This window comes from Onychostruthus taczanowskii, unplaced genomic scaffold (genome assembly GCF_017590055.1).
Source record: "Onychostruthus taczanowskii isolate IOZ18803 unplaced genomic scaffold, ASM1759005v1 scaffold86, whole genome shotgun sequence".
NCBI classification, from domain to species: Eukaryota; Metazoa; Chordata; class Aves; order Passeriformes; family Passeridae; genus Onychostruthus; species Onychostruthus taczanowskii.
The window spans coordinates 299,231-320,343 of record NW_024506552.1 but is presented as its reverse complement, the minus strand read 5'-3'; the positions used below and the strand labels follow the sequence as shown (position 1 = coordinate 320,343).

The 21,113-nt window shown below is 50.0% G+C and overlaps 1 protein-coding gene across 1 annotated transcript; it reads left to right on the top strand.

Moving 5' to 3' along the window:
- Positions 1-466: 466 nt before the first annotated feature.
- On the top strand, positions 467-21,113 carry EPX (eosinophil peroxidase). The gene is made up of 14 exons (XM_041424993.1): positions 467-481; positions 1,565-1,639; positions 2,827-2,920; positions 3,919-4,094; positions 6,017-6,137; positions 8,344-8,473; positions 9,527-9,733; positions 10,992-11,307; positions 13,295-13,455; positions 14,855-15,101; positions 15,516-15,686; positions 17,693-17,930; positions 19,538-19,752; positions 20,887-21,113. Exons 2-14 carry the CDS (start codon positions 1,567-1,569, stop codon positions 20,913-20,915), a joined length of 2,178 nt encoding a protein of 725 aa, XP_041280927.1. The 5' UTR covers positions 467-481; positions 1,565-1,566; the 3' UTR covers positions 20,916-21,113.

Below are 21,113 nucleotides of genomic sequence, written 5' to 3'. Positions count from 1 at the left end.
AACCATCATCCCAGTGCCTTCTCCTGCGCAGGAAGAAGGAGCAGCTCTCGTGGACCCCCAGGGGATGTGGGGCAGAGCACGTCAGGAGGTGGGATGGGGAGTGCTGGGCACTGCAGGTGTCTCCGGGGGTAGATGTGAAAGTGTTGCTTTGACCTTTAAAAACAGCAGAGGATGAAGAGCACCATGGGGGAAGGAACCTTGTCCCTGGAAGACACCCCCAGAAGAGCTCAAGACTCAAACCACCACGCAGTGGTCAGATCTCCACCTTCAAAAATCCCGGGAAAGCTCCGGTGAAGCATCAGGCTGTGCATCCAGCTGCGAGCAAAGGAGCCTCCCCGGCGGGCACAGGGCGGGGGTGAGGTGAGCGCCGGACCGGGCTGGCCGCCCACGCCCGCGGAGCGGCCGCGGCAGCCGCGGCTGATAACGCCGGGCGCATAAAAGAGGCGGGGGCCGCGGGCCGGGAAGAGGCGGCGGATCGCAGGTGAGAGCCTGGCCCGGCACAGGCGCTTTTCTCTTTTCTCTTGTGGAGAGTTTGTTTCTCTGCCGGGGGTGGGACTGGGGAGCTGGGGCCGAGCTTGGGGCTGAGCTCTGTGGTTCCCGCTGCTTCCACCCTCGCCTGGCACCGGGCGCGGCCGGGAAGCGCCTGGAGCGCGGTGCTGCTCTCGCCGGGGACTCCTCCACACGGACGGGGCTTAGCCGGGCATTTTAGGGTGCCTTTGAGGCAGCTTCACGGTGGGTGCTCAGCCCACAGCTCTGGGCTCATTCTGGTAGCTGATTGCTTGGAGCAGCCTTGGGAGGTGAGTGGGTCAGCTTTGGGGAAAAACATCCCAAACATCTATTAAATGGCTATTAAATACTTCCCACTGCTTCTGCAGCCCATGTTAAAGGAACAGCTAGGTAATAACTGAATAAATTCCCATTAAAATACAAATATAAATGCTGTATTTTATAATTATGGGGATAGAGTGATACCAAGCTCATGGTTGGCTTCACTCTGGCTCTATTGAGGAACACAAACAGTTCACTCATAGTGATTTTTGTAGCAACATTCTAAATATTGAAGTATTATTTCCTCCAAATTTTTGGTGTAACTTTTAATCTGAATATCCTCAATCCCAGGCTAATCAGGAATAAAGAGAATACATTCCTTTTATGTTTTTATGTGACACGACTACTTGCAAGGAGGACTCTTGGAATTTAAAGGCAGAGAAGCAGAGGTGTAGAGGACCTGCCGTGCTATCCTGGCTCTTCCCTCTTCCCCACCAGCTCTCCCTTGCACACTCTGTGTGCCGTGCTGGCAGCAGATTCTGGTCCCTTTGTCCTGGCCCCCGAAGTCCCAAGCAGCACGTTCCCACCAGTGCTGGCATTCCCTGAGACAGGAGGCTGCTCCTTTTCCACATGGCGCTGACAGAACCTCTGAGGCAGTGCACTCCCTCCTGGAAGCATTGCATTGGGCAGGGGATGCTCCATGAGCTCTCTTGACATGTGCCATCCTCCACCTTGGCACAGACCTTCCTGATGCATCCATGTATTCTTGGTCATCTTCACTTACATTTCTTTGCAGGGATGAAGGCAGAAACCTTCCTGGGGTTGCTGGTGATCCTCAGCCTGTTCCAGGCATCTGTATCCTCTTCCTACGGTATTGTCCTTCCCTCAGACTCTGCAGATCAGGGGATTTTCTGAGGGGGAAAGATCAAGCTATGTCTACAAGAGACTGTCATTCAGAAGCATAGAAGGGGCACAGTTTGTACCTTCTGTGGCACTGATCTTGGCTCTTTCAGGTTTTTACCAGTTCACATCCTGCCTGATTCCTTAAAATCAGGTAAAGGAGATCAGTTCCCAGCACTGGACCATGCCCATGGAACCAGGGTCTCCCTCCCTGTGCCAGCACCTGAGAGAGCTACCAGGGCCTGTGGAGTGTAGAGATGGGGCAGTCACTACCCCTCTTCCAGCCCTGAATCACAAAACATATAGAGGCCTCCATCTGTTAATTTACAATGTCAAATCCTTATGAAAAGCACATACCCGGCTTTTCATTTGTCTCAAATGGTGGTCCAGGCAATAATTTCTCATCAGGATTGTCCAAGAGCTGAGCTCTGGGCTGATCTGGGAAGATATTTAAAAGAAACTGGGGAGATTTGGGAGATATTTATCCCTTTGTGCTATTTTCTGAAGTTTTCCTCTTTCCCAGAAACTCTAGGAAAGTGCTGTCACTCAGAGAAGCCCTCAGGGCCTGTCCCTTCCGTTCTGTGACCCACAGCAAGCAGGTGATGGAGATGAAATTCATTTTGGGAGCTCCCCCCAGGGCAGGAAGGGGAGCTGTGAAAATGGAAGGAGGTTGCAAGAAGGACTGGGGAAAGACACGGAGAAATTGGGCTGCTTATAGAATTAGAGAATCCCAGAATGGTTTGGGTTTGAAGGGAGCTTAGAGTTCATCCCATTCCACCCCCTGCCATGGGCAGGGACACTTTCCACTATTCTAGGGTGCTCCAAGCTCCCTCTAACCTGGCCTTGGACACTGCCAGGGATGTGACAGCCACAGCTTCTCTGGACAACCTGTTCAAATGCTCTGCTGTGAAAGGGCAGCACAGACGGTGCCTGCACCTCTCACTGTTTGGGGCTGTTTGAAGCCTCCTCTGATGGAGGGATTCTTTTCATGCCCAGGAGAGACTCTCAAACTCCCCTGAGGAATATATTTATATGCAGATCTCTGGAGAGTGAGCAGCACTTGCCTCCAGCACTTCTGTGTCCAATTCCCAGGTGGAGGAGGTGCAGGGATGCTCCCTGCCGGCACCCTCACCTCTGCTCCTCCCTTTCCCTGCTCAGATGTGCCGCTGGAGCTGTCGGACACGTCCCTGCAGAGCAGCGTGGCCGAGGCCCGGCAGCTGGTGGATGCCGCCTACAAGCGCACACGGGAGCGGTGAGAGCTGGGCTGGCTGTGGCATGTCCCCCGTCCCTGTCCCCTGGCCTCTGTCTTCTCCTGCACCGCAGCTTCCCCCACCTCTCCTCCTCCCGCAGCACAGGGACAGCGGGCTGGGGAACTCCGGGAGCACAGCGGGCTGTCATCCGGCTTTTGTCTGCTCGCTCGGATTTTACACCAGTCTGTCGGGTCACCGGGAGCTATGACCTCCTCCATCTCGTTTTTCAAAGAATCACAGAATCTTGGACTGGTTTGGGTTGGAAAGCTCATCTTGTTCCAGCCCCTGCCATGGACAGGGACACCTTCCACTATCTCAGGGTGCTCCAAGCCCCATCCAACCTGGCCTCGGACACTTCCAGCTCCTCTTGGCACCCTGTGCCAGGGCCTCCCACCTTCACAGCTGCACCTGATGCTATTGCTGGGCTCCATTGCACCCCTCAGGCTGCTCTGAGCAGGAGCCCTGAGTTGAGACCAGCACAGGCTCCTGCTTATTTCCAGTGGTTCCCTCCTGTGGATGCAGCAAACAGCTGGATGCTGCAGTGAGGACATTTTGTGGGACTCCCAGCCATGTTTTGGGAGTGTCCAGCTTCCTACCAGCCCATACCTGTCCTCTGCCAGCAGCCACACTCTGAATCCCCTCCCTGGCATGGGGACTGCTCCAGCAGAGAGGAGGCTCCAGGAGCTTTAGGACAGGTGGCTTGGAGACATTTGAGGCCTCCGGACAGTGAGAGAAACTGATGATCTGGATAACAGCTGAGTGAGGTTTGCCTCATAGATGTTATTTGCTTGCTGGCAGGTGGAGCTGGGCAGTTTCAGGGACTCCCTTCCTGCAAATCTCTCTGCTGCTCTGTGGAGGGTGCTAGGAGCAGCCCTGGTCTCTCCCACTGACTGTCTCCAGCAGTTCAGACTTAGGGCATGCCATGCCTGATGTTCAGGTGTGCAACTGCAGCATCCCTGCCCCTGCTCCATTTCAGATTTTGGTTTCCTGTCCCTTGCAGCATAAAGAAGAACCTGCAGAACAATGCCTTGACCCCAGCAGAGCTCCTGAGATATTTCAAGCAGCCAGTGGGAGGGACACGAGTGGCTGTCCGGGCAGCAGATTATCTGCAGACCACCCTGAGCCTGCTCAAAGAGAGGCTGCGATGGGCTGTGAGGGGGGACTTCAACATCACAGGTAGGATCCCCCTTTCCTGGGAGGAAGGCAGAGGAGGAAGACGCAGGGCTTGGTCACTGGGGCTTGGAGGAGCAAAGCAAAGGGGGTTGTGGTGGGCTGTGACAAATCTTTCCTGTGTGGCTGCAGTGAAGCAAAACTGAGTTATTTTTCTGTGTTCTTTTTCCATCTTAAATATTATTTGGGGTTTTTCCAGTTAGTGAAAGTGTTTTGTGCACTTCCCTGGTTCCTTCTGCTGTATGGAGGTTCATGTTACAATGGGTCAAAGCTTGGAGAGCTTTGATAGATATTCTGCTGCTTGAGTAGGGAGTGAGCAAACCCAGAGATGACTCCCAGCAGCTTGGCCCCAAGGAGGGCAGTTCTTCAGACAGCACTGAAGTCACATCACAGACACAACACCGTCCAAATAGAGAATGGGGAGATGTGAGGGGACATTTCAGCGTGTGTCTGGAGGAGCAACATCCTCTGTGAGATGGAGTCAGGCAAGGCCAGGCTGCTGAGAGGAGGCAAATCAGGGCTAGTGAAAGGAACAGCTCAGGGACACACAGGGAGGACCCTGCCATATACGTACGAACTCATGGGGATCATGGAATGGTTTGGGTGGGAAGGGACCTTAAAGCCCACCCAGTGCCCCCCCTGCCATGGGCAGGGACACCGTCCCCTGTCCCAGGCTGCTCCAAGCCTCATCTAGCCTGGCCTCAAACACTTTACCAACATTACAGTAAAGCACTGGCAGGATAAGGCACATCATGGGGTGCTCTGGCTTTGCTCTGGGACAGGATGAGTTGGAAGGTGATGGCAGAACTGGCTGTGCAGAGCTCCAGCCTCTCCATCCAGGACTGATGCTCCAGTACCATCACAGAGCCCTGCAAGGGCCACCTGGCTGCCACTTCTCGCCTACCTTAAAAAGCCCAGTGGCTTTTTAAACCATGCTGTGACCCAGACTGTTGGTGGCAGCAGTGACCAGGAAACCTCAGAAGGCTGGGATGTGGAGTGAGCAGCAAGAGACAAGAAGGAGCAGCTTCCCTGTGGAGACAGACTGGGAGAGCTGGGGGTCAGCCTGGAGAAGAGAAAGCTCTAGGGAGACATTAGAGCCCCTTCCAGTGCCTAAAAGGGCTTATAAAAAATAGGGAGGGACTTTTTGCATGGGTAGATAGTGACGGGAAAAGAGGGAATGGTTTTAAACTAAAAGAGGAGAGATTTGGATTATATGTTAGGAGGAAATTGCTGGCTGGGAGTGTGCTGAGGCCTTGGCACAGGCTGTCCAGAGAAGCTGTGACTGCCCCTTGGAAGTGTCCAAGGCCAGGCTGGAGCAACTTGGGAAGGTGTCCCTGCCCTTGGCAGGGGGGTTGGAGCAAGATGGTCTTTAAGGTCTCTCCAACCCAAACCATTCCATGATTCTGTGATTCTGTGAGGCTTTTCTTGTTAAACTCTGCCACTTAGCTTCCCTACAAAGGGAAATGTGCACAGCAAAACACAATGCCCTCGGTAAGCCCAGCCACAGGATGGTTCTTTTCCAGGCAGCTCCCAGCAGGGGCGACACACACTGGGAGCTGCTTCCAAGGGGAAAAACTTGTAACAGCCCCTAGGATAGCTGTGACTGCATTTTATGGTGGAGATAAAAGAGAGAGGAGAGGAAGTGCCAATAATAGAAAACCATTCTGCTGCTGCGTGAGCCTAATATGTGATTATAAATAAGATCTGACCATAGCTTTGCTGGGTTTGATGCTTTCCAACCCAGCAAAAGCATCTGCTGCTCAAAGAGCATCCTCAGCATGTCTTTGAGCAGGAAGAGTTAAATGACAGCACATTGTGGTTGTGCAGATGATGCTAGGTACAGGAAAACCTGTACCTGAAAACCTGAGTAAACCCAGCAGGGCCAGTGTGCTCCTGCATGGCTTTTTTTCTCCCTTATTCCCTGCCAGACTTGCTGACTCCAGCTCAGGTGGAGGTGATTTTCAAGGCCACTGGATGTGACCAGCAGGATAAGAAAATAAACTGTGCATCTTCTAGCTACAGAACCATTACTGGCGAGTGCAACAACAGGTGAGGAGGGGCTGTGTCAGCAAGAGGATGGATGGATGGATGGATGGATGGATGGATGGATGGATGGATGGATGGATGGGACAGGATGTGATGGATGGGAGAGGAGGAGAAGAAATGGACTCAAGTTGCACCAGAGAAGGCTTAGGTTGGACATCAAGAGGAATTTCTTCCTGGAAAGGGTGGTCAGGTATTGGAATTGCCCAGGGGGCCGGTGGAGTCCCCATTCCTGGAGGTGTCCAAGGAAGGACTGCAGGTGGCACTCAGTGATCTGGGCTGGTAGGTTACCCTAAATTATTCCATGGATGGATGTTGAGCATCCTCCATAAGTAGAACGAGACCCACTTTCACAGGGATGATTCACACAGGAACCTTGTTTTAGAGTTTCACACTCCACAGTATTTCCTAGTAATGTGTAGAGCTGTTAATTCCAGTCCTGTTTGGAAGGTTTCTGGTGTTGTACCTGAACCAGCTCTTTGCCAAAAGAGGAGGAGCTCCATGTTGGGGACAGACTCTTTGTCTGGCCCTACCCCTTGGCAGGGTCTCCAAGGGTTTCCTGACAAAAATCCATACTGGGCATGATCTAGCCATCCCCTTGCCCCACACTGTGTGGGAGGAAATCTGAGCATATAGGCTGTGAGAGCACCTCCTGCACGTCCCATGGCTGCAATGGGGAATGTGGGAGACGTGGGAAATTGCTGAGCATGGGGTGTTGCATAGGGACAGTTCAGAAACATTCCCTGTAAAAACAGAGCTGGGAAGCTTCTGGGAGCAGCTGAGGCAGAGGAAGGAGCTCAGCCAGCTCTTCCTGCTCCAGGATGCTTTAGCCTTCAGGGGATTGTATAAGAACAAAGGAGAGACCTTCCTGCCTCCTTCCACTTCGGGGGGGATGTGGGCTCTGGGATAAGGACAGGTCCATTACCTGATCCACACCTGAGGCCTGGGGAAGGTGGGCTCAGCTGTGCTCTGTTTCTCCACTGCCTGGGGCAGAGCTACACCCCAGAACACACTGTGGACATGCACTCCAAAGAAAGCATGTTAGTACCCTGATTAAGGTTTTAATAATGTATTTGTCCTGCTTCAGGGCAAATTTGGGAGAGAACCTCCGAAGGGGTTTCCTCTAGAAAGCAGATTCAAGCGGCCCCTCCCCCCGCCAGTTCGGGAAAATATTTCTTTGGAGAAAAGGGGAAAGAAAAAAACTTTATTTATCAGGCAAAGCATTCACCAGCACAAAAATTGAACAATATTAAACAATAAAACCTCTTGCCACTCCAAAGGAGATGACAAACTCAGAACAGTCCCTCCCCGGCTCCCTCAGTCTCTGATCAGGGCTGGAAATACCGCGGCCCAGGCCCGGCCCGGCCGCAGGCGGAGCTGCCGCTGCTCGGCTGGGGTTCCGGCCAGAGCAGGTTTGTACAGATCCGAGAAAAAGAAAAACCACGGTCCACGGAACTTCTCTGCCTCAGCTAGCTAAAAACTAACTAAAAAGCAAAGGAGAGCTCTGTCTTGCTGTCTCTCCATGCTGCAGACAGCACAGTCCAGGAGCAGGAATGTGGAGGAGTGAGTGCAGTGTCTGAAAACAAACTTCGCTCTCAGAACCGATCTTAAAGGTGCACAACTTATTTCTGGGCTAAACAGATTAATGGGGATACGAGCACCATAAAGTCACTCTAGGACATCTAATCAAACTACAGTCATAGAGTCACAGAATCGTTTGCGTTGGAAGTGATTTTGAAAAGGCTTAAATGTCATCTAGTCCAACCCCCTGCAATGGGCAGGGACATCTTCGTTAATGACCTTCAAAAAAATCACCCAGCACAGTAACCTCACAGCCCCAATTTATGTTCAAGACCATAGGTAATTCCATTCCAAGGCTTTTTCCCCTTTTCCATGGTGTCCAGCTTCCAGCTTTGTTTTCCAGCCACAGTCTGAGGGCCTTTTTTCAGGCTGGATGACATCAGGGGCACCTGTGTTCTTGCCTGGGAGAAGCTGAGAGTTGGGGCAGATTATGAAATGTCTTTTCCAACCTTAACAATTCTATGATTATTGTTGTTGTTGTTAATAATCCTGAGGTTTACTGATAGCGCCAAACCTATGGAGCTGCAGCAGTTCCCCAACCATGGTGTGCTCCCATTCCAAGGTCCATGTTTCTCCATATCCACAAGCTCTTGGCTCCAACTGTTTGCTGTTTTTCCATTGCCTCTAACAGGAGGAACCCATCCCTAGGAGCTTCCAACAGAGCCCTGGCCAGGTGGCTGCCAGCGGAGTACGAGGATGGTGTGTCCGTGCCCCGTGGGTGGACGGAAGGAAAGCGTTTCTCTGGATTCCCCCTTCCACTGGTAAAGTTTGTAACAGTCTCAGAACACAGTGTCAGGTCTAGGGATTGTCAGTTCTAGTACAGACTGCAGGCATCAAAGGGCTCATCCACTAGCTGGAATTGTGGATCAGGTTGGAGGGGCTTAAATTCACCAGCTGCAGCGTGATGGTCTGAGAATATCCAGGGGCATCTATTACAAATGCTTTCTAAGTCCCATGCCTTTAGGAAAAGCAAAGGAAAATTAATCTGATTGCTGCAGAATCACAGGAAGAATACAGAATTACACAATATGTTCTTTTAAATTGAGTGCATTTATGCCAAATTATTTTACTTACCTTTTTTAATTTTGTTTGTGGCAGTTGTTTCCTGAAAAGCAATTATACCAGGGGATAAAGTGAGCCATATTCTCCAGAGGGAATCTCAGAACGAAAAATGTATGACCAGAAATGCTATATGTGCTATGTGGGGGTCCCTGGGTGGGTGGAGTGCAGGGGTTGTGGCTCTCGTGGCACTTGGATGTGAGCAGGGACACTGTGAGGTGGCTTCTGGTCACTTGAGTTTGGTGCAATAACAGCTCTGATGAGGAGCTGGGGTTGTGTTCATGGATTTCTTGTACTTCTTAACCTTCCTCCACAGCACTGTGTCCACTTTTTCTGTAGTAATACGTGGAGGTGGGGGAACTGTGATTGCTGAGGAAGGGATGAGAAGGAAGGAGGACTTCAAGATAATTTTCAGAAATTACCTGTGGCTATTTTTTCTACACTTCTATTAAAAAAAAAGTTCTTTTAAATTTTGTTTTGTCTCCCTTTCCCAGGCTTGCTTAGCTATTTCCCTACGTCCATCAAGGGAGAGTCTTGGCCTGGAGGCTCAGAATCCTGCCTAGAGCCAGAGCAGCACTGTGCTCAGCAAAGGGCACTTGGTGATGGTGACACCTTCCTGCGCAGACAGATTTGGGGTTTTTTTGTTGCCAAAGCACAAGAAGTGCCTGGGGAATTTTTGCTGATGACCCTGCAACCGGGTGCACCCATTCATGTATGTCATTTCCCACCAATGTGTTCTGCCTCCACCCCTGCAGGTCCGACAAGTGTCCAACGAGATTGTCCGCTTCCCCCCGGAGCAGCTGCAGATGGACCAGCAGAGGTCCCTCATGTTCATGCAGTGGGGCCAGTTTATTGACCACGACCTGGATTTCAGCCCAGAAACCCCAGCCAGAGTCCCCTTTGGTGGCGGGACAGACTGTGACACCAGCTGTGCCAAGAAGCCTCCCTGCTTTCCCATCCAGGTACAGGCAGCCTCCTTCTTCCAGGGGAGGAAGGGAGAGGGCATCTGCTTTCTGATCAGGAGATGTGGGTGGCTCTCATGGTCCTTGGCCATGTAGGAATATCCTCCCAGAACAGGCCAGGGAGGTCAGAGCACTCTGTGTGGTGGCAGTGCTGTGTTCAGGGGCGGTCCCTGGGTCCTGGCACAGGCACAGACTTTGCCAGGTTTCCAGGCATTTGGCCTTCTCCCTCAGCAATGTGGTTTTTCTTTGGGGCTGTTGTGCAAAGGCAGCACAGGTGTTGCCTGGAAAACAGGAAATGGCACATACACTGGCACACTGGGGAGTGTCAATACCCCAGAAAATCCATAGGACTTAAGTGCTCTTTGCACAGGACAAGGGAGTGCTGAGATCTCTCAGCTTTGCCTGCGGCATTATCAGGAGTTACATCCTGGTCCCTGCTCCCGGAGATCACAGAATCACAGAATCATTGGGGTTGGAAAAGCCCTCCAGGATCATCCAGTCCAAGCTGTGCCCAATCCCCACCTCGTCCCCAGCCCAGAGCAATGACTGTCATGTCCAGGCCTTCCTTGGACTCCTCCAGGGATGGGGACTCCAAAGCTCCCTGGGCAGCCCCTGGCAATGCCTGAACACCTTTTCCATGTGGAAATTCCTCCTCATGTCCACCCTTACCCTCCCCTGGCCCAGCCTGAGGCCGTTCCCTCTCCTCCTGTTCCTGTTCCCTGGGAGCAGAGCCCGACTCCCCTGGCTGTCCCCTCCTGTCAGGGAGTTATGTAGAGCAAGAAGGTCCCCCCTGAGCCTCTTTTTCTCCAAATCATGTCCATGTCCCTCCTGCAGCCCTGCTCTCTCACCTTTGAAGTCCTGCTGCAGCTCTGCCTCCCACATGTCCTCCTAATTCCTCTCAAGAAAAATAATGATGGGATAGAGCATCACTGAGTGTTTCCCTGACATACATTTGAGAGTGCTGGAAGGAAGGGTCACAAATTCTGGATGACAATTCTCTGTGGTGTAGATATGGAGATAAGAAAATGGAGTGTTAAAGATGCAATCCAATATATTTATTTTCAGGGGAAATACTTTAGGAATCCATAGGACTTTAGGCTCCAGGCTATTTGGGACTTGGGCTCCTAAAGCAGCATCTCTGCTGTCAATCTGACTCTTCATCTCAAGATTTACGCTGGAGGCTTATGCCCTGTGAAAGGGGTCCTGCCTGGCTCCATCTCCTGAGCCACTGATGAATTTTCCTTTTCTCTATCTGCAGATCCCACCCAACGACCCCCGAATCACCAACAGAAGGGATTGCCTCCCTTTCTTCCGCTCAGCTGCCACCTGCGCGCGGGGCAGGGCGGTGCGGGAGCAGATCAACGCCCTGACCTCGTTCCTGGACGGCAGCATGGTGTACGGCAGCGAGGTGGCCGTGGCCGAGCGGCTGCGGGACCGGAGCAGCCAGAGGGGCCTCCTGGCTGTGAACCACAACTTCACCGACAGGGGCAGGGCGTACATGCCTTTTGGTCCCATGAGGAAGGAGCCCTGCCTCAAGGCCAGCGGGGCAGCTCAAATCCCTTGTTTTCTTGCGGGTGGGTTGGGTGCTTGCACCCCAAACCTGTAATCTGGAGCAGACAATTCCACCAGCTCCAGCTCGCTTCTTTAGTTGTTTGTTTTTCTTATTTAAATAGAAAATGGAATGGAACAAAGCATGAAAGACTGAGACAGGCTGTGCTAGGTAGGAGGAAGGTCTTCACCCTCTCCAAGTCTTGTTTGTGAGGATAAACTTGAGTGAAGGTGTCTCATCCATGCTCAGCAACTCTGGTGTAGGGCCCAGAGTGACCTAGGAACCAGTGCCATGGTGGAGTCAAGCAGGCGCACCAATGGCAGCCTGGCCTGGAGGCAATGGCTGGTCTGTACTTGTCCTTCCATGACTGTCTCCATCCCAGCAAGATGGAAACAGATGTGTAACTACTGTGCTGGGTCACAGCAGGATTCGTTTGCATGTCCCTGCTGCACTGTGGGAGGAGCTCAGATCCCACCTAGGATGAGGATGAGGCTAATACCAGACCAAGGTGGCCTTTTAAGGTGTGTTCCCACCACTGTGAAGGCTGAGGGAGTACTGGGAGTACTTTCCACAAACCTGTGGGACCCCAGAGATGGATGCTTCTGATAGACCTCATGAATTAGTGTCTCCCTGGCCTATTTCTTTTGGAGAGCAGGACTTCCCAGCTGGCTCCTGCTGGCTCTGGCCATACCAGGCTGCTTGTGGCAGTGCTGGAGAAAGCTTCAGGGCACAACAGATCTCATCAGCTGTGGAGCTGCTTTCTATTCCCTTGGCTGGTTTCATATGTGGCTGAAGTTCCTCTGAACATCCCCATGGTCCTTGGAATCCATCAGCTCTCTCCTTTAAAGCTCCTGGTGTCTCAAGCTCTCTCCAGGCCCCCACAGCAGTCCACCTGTCCCACGTGTTGTTCCATGTCTTCACCTGCTCCCCCAGTTCTGTGCAGGTCTCTCCTTGGTGAGGACCATGCAGGATCTGTGGCCAAAAGCAGGTGCCCTGTGAGAAGCAGAGCGGGCAGGAGTATCAGATAACTTCCCAGGATGGGCCTCTGGCCCCTGTGGACTCTCAGCGAGGAGCAGTTCCTGTTCCATGGCTGGAACAGACCCATCAATTCTTTTATAGTCATCAGTTCGGGCTGCTTCGGAAGCGCCTTTGAAAATTCAGTGTCTTATTTGTGACTTTTCCGGTCCCTGAGAACTGGGGGAGTTTTACATGTGCAGTTGCCTCCCAGGGTTCGACATTTCCTCCCAGAGCTCTGTTGGAAGCTCTGGCTGGATGCATTCTGCTCAGGGAAACCTCACAGTGCTGCATTTGTTCCTCCTTCCGCAGTCCCTCACAGGCAGCCTTTGAGAGTGGATGAAAAGGGCTCTGTGCCAAGTGCAGGAGCAAATCCCTCTATTTGCTGTGGGACAAGGGGACTAAATACAACATATTTACTTTTCTCTGAGTGCTTGTCTATGTGCTCTCATCACCTGCTTGCTCTTGCGTTTCCTGCCCCAGATGTTTGAAGAAGGATTTGATATTTTATTGTGATGCTGTTTGTTATTTATTCCTCCAAGTTGACTCATTTTGCTTTTCCTTTTACTCCCCAGAGAGCCTGTTTGTGACTGTCACCTTGCTTTGGCCACAGTTTCAACCGGTTTGAAGAAGACCTGCTGAGTTTCAGAGCTTCCTTAGTCATCTTGACTTCCCTTTGCCCATTTGCATTTTTCTTTCAAGCTGTGAGACCAAACATCTACTTGTATTTAACTTTTTAAGTTAATGCTCCCAGCCCTTCACTGAAACTTTCCCCACCTCTCTCTGATTCTCAGCACAGCCGGGACAACACCTGGCTTTTGCCGACTCTGCAGAAATTGAGCTTTTGCCTGGCACTGTCCAGTCCTTTGTTTCCCTCTTCTCCTCTGTGTTTCTTACCCACTTTCTTCACAACACAAATATTGAGACATCTAAAAATTCCTCTGTGTGTGCTTCCCAATGTGACTTTCCCACTCCAGTGTTGTGTGTGCCCCTCCCAGGTGACACCCGTGCCAGTGAGATGCTGGAGCTGGCCTGCATGCACACGCTCTTTGTGCGGGAGCACAACCGCCTGGCTGGAAAGCTGAGGAGCCTCAATCCCCACTGGAATGATGAGAGGCTCTACCAAGAGGCACGAAAGATCCTGGGAGCCATGATCCAGGTACCAGCCATCATCCCACCTGTCCTGGCTCTGCCTGCAGTCTCACAGGGTTCATGTGTTGGATTTTACTAGTGCAGGGTGGCTAAAGGGTGCAGGATTCTGGGGTGAAAGGACCAAGTTCTTTCCTCCAGCCCCTTTTGATCAAAGCAAAATCACACGGAGATGCCTGAAATGACAAGCACAGAGGGGTCCCCCTGAATGTACCTCTACTGTTAAATTTACAAAGTGCTTGATGAGGTTTTTAGTGGCACATTTTTGTTTGAGAAACAGAAAAGTCAGAAGAAAAGCTTTTCTAACTGGTGCTTTGTACCTGATAAAAATGGTACTGGAAATTTGGATTAAAATTCCTTGGGTTGTGAATCCCCTCCTCTCAATGATTCCCTGCCCATGGCACGGAATGATCTTAAAGGTCCCTTCCAACCCATACCACTCTTAGATTCTGTGAAGAAGCCCCATGTGCTGGTGGAACCAGTCATGGTGTCTCCTTGGGACGGAGCTGCATCCTTTGGCCACCCCACACAAGCTTGACTAGCTTGCCACACTACCCGAGACTTGACACTGAATGGGATCCTGGGGTCACACAAGCACCTCTGTGCTTGGGAGGGACCTCCCAAAGTCTCTTGTCCAGCCTCCAGTTTGGAGTAGGAATGGCCTCAAAGCCAGATGAGGTTTTACAGTTGGCAGGAAAGCCTGGATCCTATGAGACAAAGGGACATGGGGTTCCCAAAGGCACTGCACCTCCTTTAAAGCCTGTCTTCTGAGCTGGTTTAACAAAAATAAAAAGCAGGAATATCAAAATGTTTATGTTTTTATGTTGTCCATTTAAATGTTACTGTATTGTTGGAAAAACATGTTGGGCAAGGCAAACACTCAAAAGATTGTCCAAAAAAGCATCATCTCCATCACTGTGTTTACATCAATGGTTTCATGCAGTATTCAGACAATTAATCCATTTTCTCCTGCTGACACAGAATTTGATTTTTCTTTTTTAAAATACATTGTGCTGCCTCCTCAATATCTCAGAGAGACATGAGAGCAGGCCTGGAAATCTCTGCTGTGGGAGGACTCAGGGAGCTGCCCGTGGGTGGTGCTACCCCCATTATCTGCCGATGTTATCTTTGCTGTCTGAGGCATGAAGGGTGCAATTCTGCCTGCCTGATGGGAGTGGTGTGGTGACAAGGAGCCAATATTTGGGAGGATTTGGCAGGCTTTTATCTTCACAAAATCACAGAACCAATTAGATTAGAAAAGACTTCTGAGATCATTGAGTCCAACCTATTATTATGTTGCTCTGACCTGCCAGAATGTTGTGGCAGAGAGAACATGAAAATCAACTTTGCTTCCACAGAAACTGATGGCCAAGACATTAACAGTTCACCCTTTCCTTGTTTCCCCATAGATCATAACCTACAGGGACTACCTGCCTCTCCTGTTGGGATGCAGGTTCCGCAGGCTCATTCCTCGCTACCGGGGCTACAATGAGTCTGTGGATTCTCGGATATCCAATGTCTTCACCTTGGCTTTTCGCTTTGCTCATGCCTCAGTCCCTCCCACCGTTGGCCGCTTAGATGAATATTACAGACCCATAACTCCTGAAATTCAGCTCAGAACCTCCTTCTTTGCCATCTGGAGAATCATTCAAGAAGGTAAATCCTTTTCTGCAGGGTGGGCTTATTTCGTTCATCCTTTCTGCCCTCTCTGGATAAACTCCTGCTTCAGCCAAATTTAAAAGCATTTTGTGTTCAATGCATTAAATGGCCTTTACTACCAGCCAGAGTTGTCCCAACAGAGCTGTCCCATGTAGACAATGGCAGCCCATCTTGTTCCAAAATGGTCTGATCACTTCATTGCTGTGGCTTCCAAGAACATTATTCAAAGCATTTTCTTCTTAATTCTTTGAGTGCAGGGAAATTGATTCTCATGTAGTAGAAGCTTATAATTAAATATGAGCTGTGCTCACCTCTCTGGGGCCTCTTAGCCACACACTGTCCTCTGTGCCCTGCTCATGTGTCCCTGCTTCAGGTGGAATTGATCCCAGTTTCCCTTTGCCACCTCTGCAGGTGGGATTGATCCCTATCTCCGGAGCCTCATGGCAAACCAGGCCAAGCTGATGACGCAGCAGCAAATGGTGGTGGGCGAGCTCCGGGACCGGCTCTTTGAGCAGGTTGAAAGGATTGGGTTTGATTTAGCTGCACTCAACATGCAGCGCAGCCGAGATCATGGCCTTCCAGGTAAGTCAGCTGTGGGAGCAGAGCTTGCAAAGAAAAACAAGTGGAAATCAGGCATTTTTGTGATTAAACATTGAGAAGTTTCTCCAGCCCATGCTTGGCTGAAATTAGTCAGGAGTTGGATTCGGTGATCCTTATACATCTCTCCCAACAGAGGATATTCAGTGATTCTAAGATGCCCTTTCCCAAACTTTTTCCTTGTTTCTGAACAACCATAGGTAAGTGGGTGGAGGTTGAGCATTGAAGGCAAAGCCTGGCTGAAGCTGCATGAGAGATGTGGAGGCAAAAGAACACGGGGCATTCTACAGACCAGAGCTTGGTGTTCAGTGACTGACTCATTTCTATTGTCCAAGTGAAAAAAATGGTAAAATAGTTCAGCGACAAGTCTGCAGGAGTGGAACTAGGACTGTAAATCCCCTGTGACTTCTCTGCAACCATTTGTAGTGGTTCAGCCCAGCCACCCATGACTGGAAGAGCAGATTCCAATATGTTAAGAATATCACATAATTTCTCTACTAAATCTGTGTCCTGGAGAAAAAAAACAACCAAGCATGTCAGAACCACTCTCAGAGCTCTGCAAGGTGCAAAACCAGTGTAATGGCATTGCAAGATAGTCTTGAGAAATAGATTGTTGATAGCACTTCAGAGCTGGCTCCTGAGTGAGTCCTTGCCCAACAGTGTCATTATGCTGAGGTAAGAGCCCAGAGCTGCTGTGTCAGCAACATCCTGAGAGATGCAATAGGGCTCCTGTTTGAAACTGGGATGAAAACTGAGCTGGTTCCATGGGTTTTAAGCCCAGTCAGAGGCTTTGCAGTACATCCACGGGCATCATCAGCTCACTTTGGCAGAGATTGCTCTGCCTTGACCACAACATAAGGTTGTGATTTTCCCATGCTTTATTGAGGAACACCATCATGCAGACCTGATCAGAACCACAAATCCTGGGTTTCCAGACCTGACATGGTGGGAGTGGCATGTATTTCTAGTGAATTTGGGTTTAGCTTTAGGTCTCAACCCACCTATGAGTGCTGTACTCCCTTATATTAGACATCCATGAAGGTGATGATGGCATAGCAAGGTCAAAACCCCTCCCTAATTCATTTTCTGATTAAGCAAATTCTCAGTGTCCTGGAATTGTTTGACAGTGGTGTCATCTAGGCACCATGTGCTGTGTCTTTTGCTCCCAATGCTCCCTGTTTTTTAGACATAAGACAATAGGTTTGGAATGGATATCAGGAAAAAAAATTCCTGTGAGGTTGGTGAGGCCGGGTCACAGGTTGCCCAGAGAAGCTGTGGCTGCCCCATCACTCAAGTGCTCAAGGCCAGGCTGAAGGGGGCTTGGAGCACCCTGGGATAGTGTCACACCCTGGCAGGTGTCCCTGCTTATGGCAGTGGGTGGAACGAGATGAACTTTGTTATCCCTTCCAATCCAAACTGTTCCATGATTCCATGACATCTGGCTTACAGCAGAGGTGTTTGCTGAAGCATCATCTCATCTCCTCCACTAAGATGCAGAAATATGCACCAGTTGTGGCACAGTGGATTTTTGGCTGTTTACAGTCCTGAAAAATTAGTCCAGCTGGCAAAGTCTGGTGGCTGAAGTAATTTGGGCTGCGTGGAGTGGGTGGCTTGTCCCCATGGCTGGACAGGGACCAGCTGTGGAGAAGCACTTGGTCATTCTGTTGTACAGAGAGAGGGGCCATCAACATCTTGTCCAGGTTCACTTTCAGTGAAGGCAACATCAGTTGCATCCCTGCTGAGTGGAGCAGAACATTGCTGGAAGGTGGTGGTACAACTCCCACCTGCAAAGAATGGCTCTCCAAAAACAGGCAGGGGGAGCTGGCTCTGGAGGAGTGGGAAGTCAGTAGCACTAACAGAAACACAGAAAAATGTTTTAAACATTTTGGTGCCCTACTGGTGTCCCAGGTTTGGGAAAGAGAAGGAAAAATCTTTCCAGGAGGGGGTAGCCTATCACTGCTCTATCTGCTCTGACATTCAACTACTTGCAGGTTACAACTCCTGGAGAAAATTCTGTGGGCTCTCACAGCCCTCTGGAGTGAAGTCACTTGGGCATGTGTTGAGGAATCGGAAGCTGGCAAGGAAATTCCTGAAGCTCTATGGGACACCAAAGAATATTGACATCTGGATTGGGGCCCTTGCAGAGCCCTTTGTGAAAGGAGGCCGAGTGGGGCCTCTCATGGCCTGTCTCATTGGCACCCAGTTCAGGAACATTCGTGATGGGGACAGGTAAGAGGGGAGCTGGATATCCCAACCCCAGAGTACAGGGAGTGTGGAGTTTATGCAGATTTCTTCACGCAGATCTGAAAACTACTCCAACTACTCCAGTTGTTTATTGCTTTTTTTTTTTTTCAGTACTCCTTCAAAAGTTTCATTCTCTTTGTCACATTCTTATTCCCTGTCTGATGGTTGAGATCCTGGGCTGAGATGCCTTCCCAGCAAAGTGATATCTCACTATTTCTTCTTCCCTCCTCCAGTTCTGAACTGGAACCCTCTGCTCTGACATGTGGCAGGGTTTGATCTTTGCTTGTGATGGATGTGGTGGGTTGGGGTTTTCTTGTCAGCCAAAATCACTTCAGCAGTGATGAGGTTTCAACACACCTGAATTCTTCCTCCTCCTCCTTGAGGTTGCTCAGGGGCTTCAGGTGCAGCAGTTCAGGTGCCGTGAGTTACATTCCCCATTTTAAGCTGGATTTCTGAAGCAAGATCCCTGTACCTGCCAGCAATATTGCCTGAAAATGGGATCACAACCCATGTTTCTGGGAAACAGTTCTGCTGAGAAAGACTTAGGATGAGCTCAGACTCCAGGATGTGGGGTCAAATAGTCTGTTGCACATCTAGAAATCCTGTTCTTATGGTAGGAAACAAACACTTTTCTAAAAAATTGAGTAATTACAGGGCTTGTTCCAACACGGCACTCATTTGGCTGTAACCACTGTGCACAGTCTGTGCAGCCTTTCCTATTTGAAAGAGGGTACCTGTGCCTCATCTGAGGACAATTAATTCAATTGCAGCTTTGTTACCTGTCCATGGCCAAAAGAAAAGCAAGGTAATTGTGGAAATCCTTAAAATCAGAGGGTTTTGGGAAAGCTGCAAAAGGCAGGCCTCAGAGGCAGCAGAACTGTGATTGGAGATAAGCAGTAGTCATAAGATTTCTCAGCAGAAAAATTATATAAGAAGTAGAAAAGTAAGGACAAATAGAACAATGGTCTGTGTATTAACACTTGTCTAGAACAACTCCCTAAGATGCAGAAAATTCTATCTAGTGAGATATTAGGGAGTTCTAAGCTTAATAATGGAGCTCTGTGCATTGTGTTTTAAGGCTTACAAGCAGGTATTGTATTCAAAACAAGCAAGCATTGTTTAACCAAAGGTATGTGTGCTTATAGTGGTTGGATGGAACTACTGTCAATGTGCTTTTGCTTTGTGTGATTGGTCAAAAAACTTTTAAAATAAGTTGTGACATTAAGTTCTTTGTCTGCTGCTGGGAACGTGAGCTGCTGGCATCTTCCCATTGTCATAACCATGGAATGAGGCTGATGCTGGAAAATAAACAGCTTGAGACTCCTTCCCCAGCAGTCCCATCCCGCTGGTGATTTGTACATAGACCCTGGCTGCTGACAAATGGTGCTCGGTGTGAGGATTGAGCCCACGACCTTCAGATTATGAGACTGACAATTATCCAATTGTCGAGTCAGGGCTCTTGATTTAAATAATAGAAATTCTAATTTGTTCTTGGCAGAAGAAATTGGTGTTAATGGGAATTAATGTGGTGGGAGTCATCAATGTGAAGAAGGCAGAAGGCAAAAATCTGTTGTTTCTTCTTTCTCCTTCAGGTTTTGGTGGCAGAACCCCGGGGTTTTCACTCCTCGCCAGCGCTGTTCACTGGCCAAAATCTCCTTGTCACGAATAATATGTGACAATACCCACATCACTAAAGTATCAAGGAATATCTTCCAGGCTAACAGATACCCCCGTGGCTTTGTGAGCTGCAGTCAGATCCCAAAGCTGGACCTCAGACCCTGGAAGTCAAAGAGCACCGAGGAGCAAGGTATGATCTGCACACTGCAGCAAGTCCTGCCTGCAGACCCCTGAGAAAGCCAGACCCCAGGGTTTAAAACTGAGCTGCCTAACATGGGGCTGGACCTGTGTGCCAGGTACAGCTTTAGATGCTCCAGTTCACTAGGTGTATTTAGAGTGTCTTCTACAAAATGCAGATTTTCTGGCAGACCAAGCCAAGTGCCCTATTCTTGGAATTTTTTCTAACAAGGAAAGGCTGAGGGAGCTGGGGCTGCTCAGACTGGAGAGGAGCCCCAGCTGAGAGGGGCCCTCAGCCCTGGCTGTCCCTGTGTGCAGGGAGGGGCAGAGCCGGGCCCGGGCTCTGCTCCAGGCCCAGCAGTGGCACCAGAGCCACGGGCAGGGACGGAGCCCAGGAACTGCCCCTGCACAGGAGGCAGAACTTCTGCCCTAGGCACTGCCCAGCCCTGAACAGGCTGCCCAGGGAGGGGCTGGAGTCTCCCTCAGCGGGGATACTGCAGAGCCCTCTGGGCACAATGCTGTGCCCTGTGCTCTGGGATGGCCCTGCCTGAGCAGGGAGGGGGCACCAGGGACCCTCTGTCTGAACCATTCTGGGATTACGGGATTTTTTTCTGATTAATAGACTTTCCATTTAGCTCTTCACTATTGATGCCAGGGTTTCCTCCATGGGAAACAATGCCCAGACTGGGAAGGCTGCTTTCTCTGTCTGTCAAGATGCTGTTTGTCAGCACATCCTTGTAAGGGCAAAAGCAACTCAGCATTTGAAAATTAATTCCCAGTCTATGGAAGGATTTCTGGTTTTGATCTCTGCTTGTACCATTGTCACCTATTTTTACACTATTTCTCTCACCTGCCTTCAAGATTTGTAAAATTCTTAAGGTCTAACTCCTTCCAAAATGCTCCCTGAAATCCTTGGGAAGTAGATGTAGGGAAGAGTGGCTCTCCCTGGAGAAGGGCAAGCTGTTCTAGTGTCTTTTCCAAACAAAACATCCTTCCTTTCCCCTAACAGTCAGGTCCTGCCACACTCTCATAATACCAGGTTTTGATCCCTCCTTTCCAGCCTAACCCGTGGAAATAAATCCCACAACGTATCAGGGGGATATGGCAGGTTCTTTTCTGTTAACACAATGCTTTTTATCTCTTCTAGAAAAAGATTCTGGTGACTTTAAATGCTGAATGTTGAGGATTTCCCAGATGTCCAGACTTGGGAAGCTGCTAAAGTGGATTATTAATTTTTACTGTGTTTATGCTTTCACTGCCTGCAATGTTTGGCCACGGTTCTGCCATTTGCTCAGCTTGATTTGCATTGAGCCTTTACAGTGGGATGCAACCCAGGAATAAAAGAACTTAATGAAGAGATATCCCAGATCTGTG

Excerpts from the sequence above, each read along its gene's own strand:
- EPX (XM_041424993.1), top strand. The coding sequence starts at position 1,567 with ATGAAGGCAGAAACCTTCCTGGGGTTGCTGGTGATCCTCAGCCTGTTC. Across the intron at positions 15,102-15,515 it reads CTGGAGAATCATTCAAGAAG|GTGGGATTGATCCCTATCTC; the intron begins GTAAATCCTTTT and ends CCACCTCTGCAG. Across the intron at positions 19,753-20,886 it reads AAAGAGCACCGAGGAGCAAG|AAAAAGATTCTGGTGACTTT; the intron begins GTATGATCTGCA and ends TATCTCTTCTAG.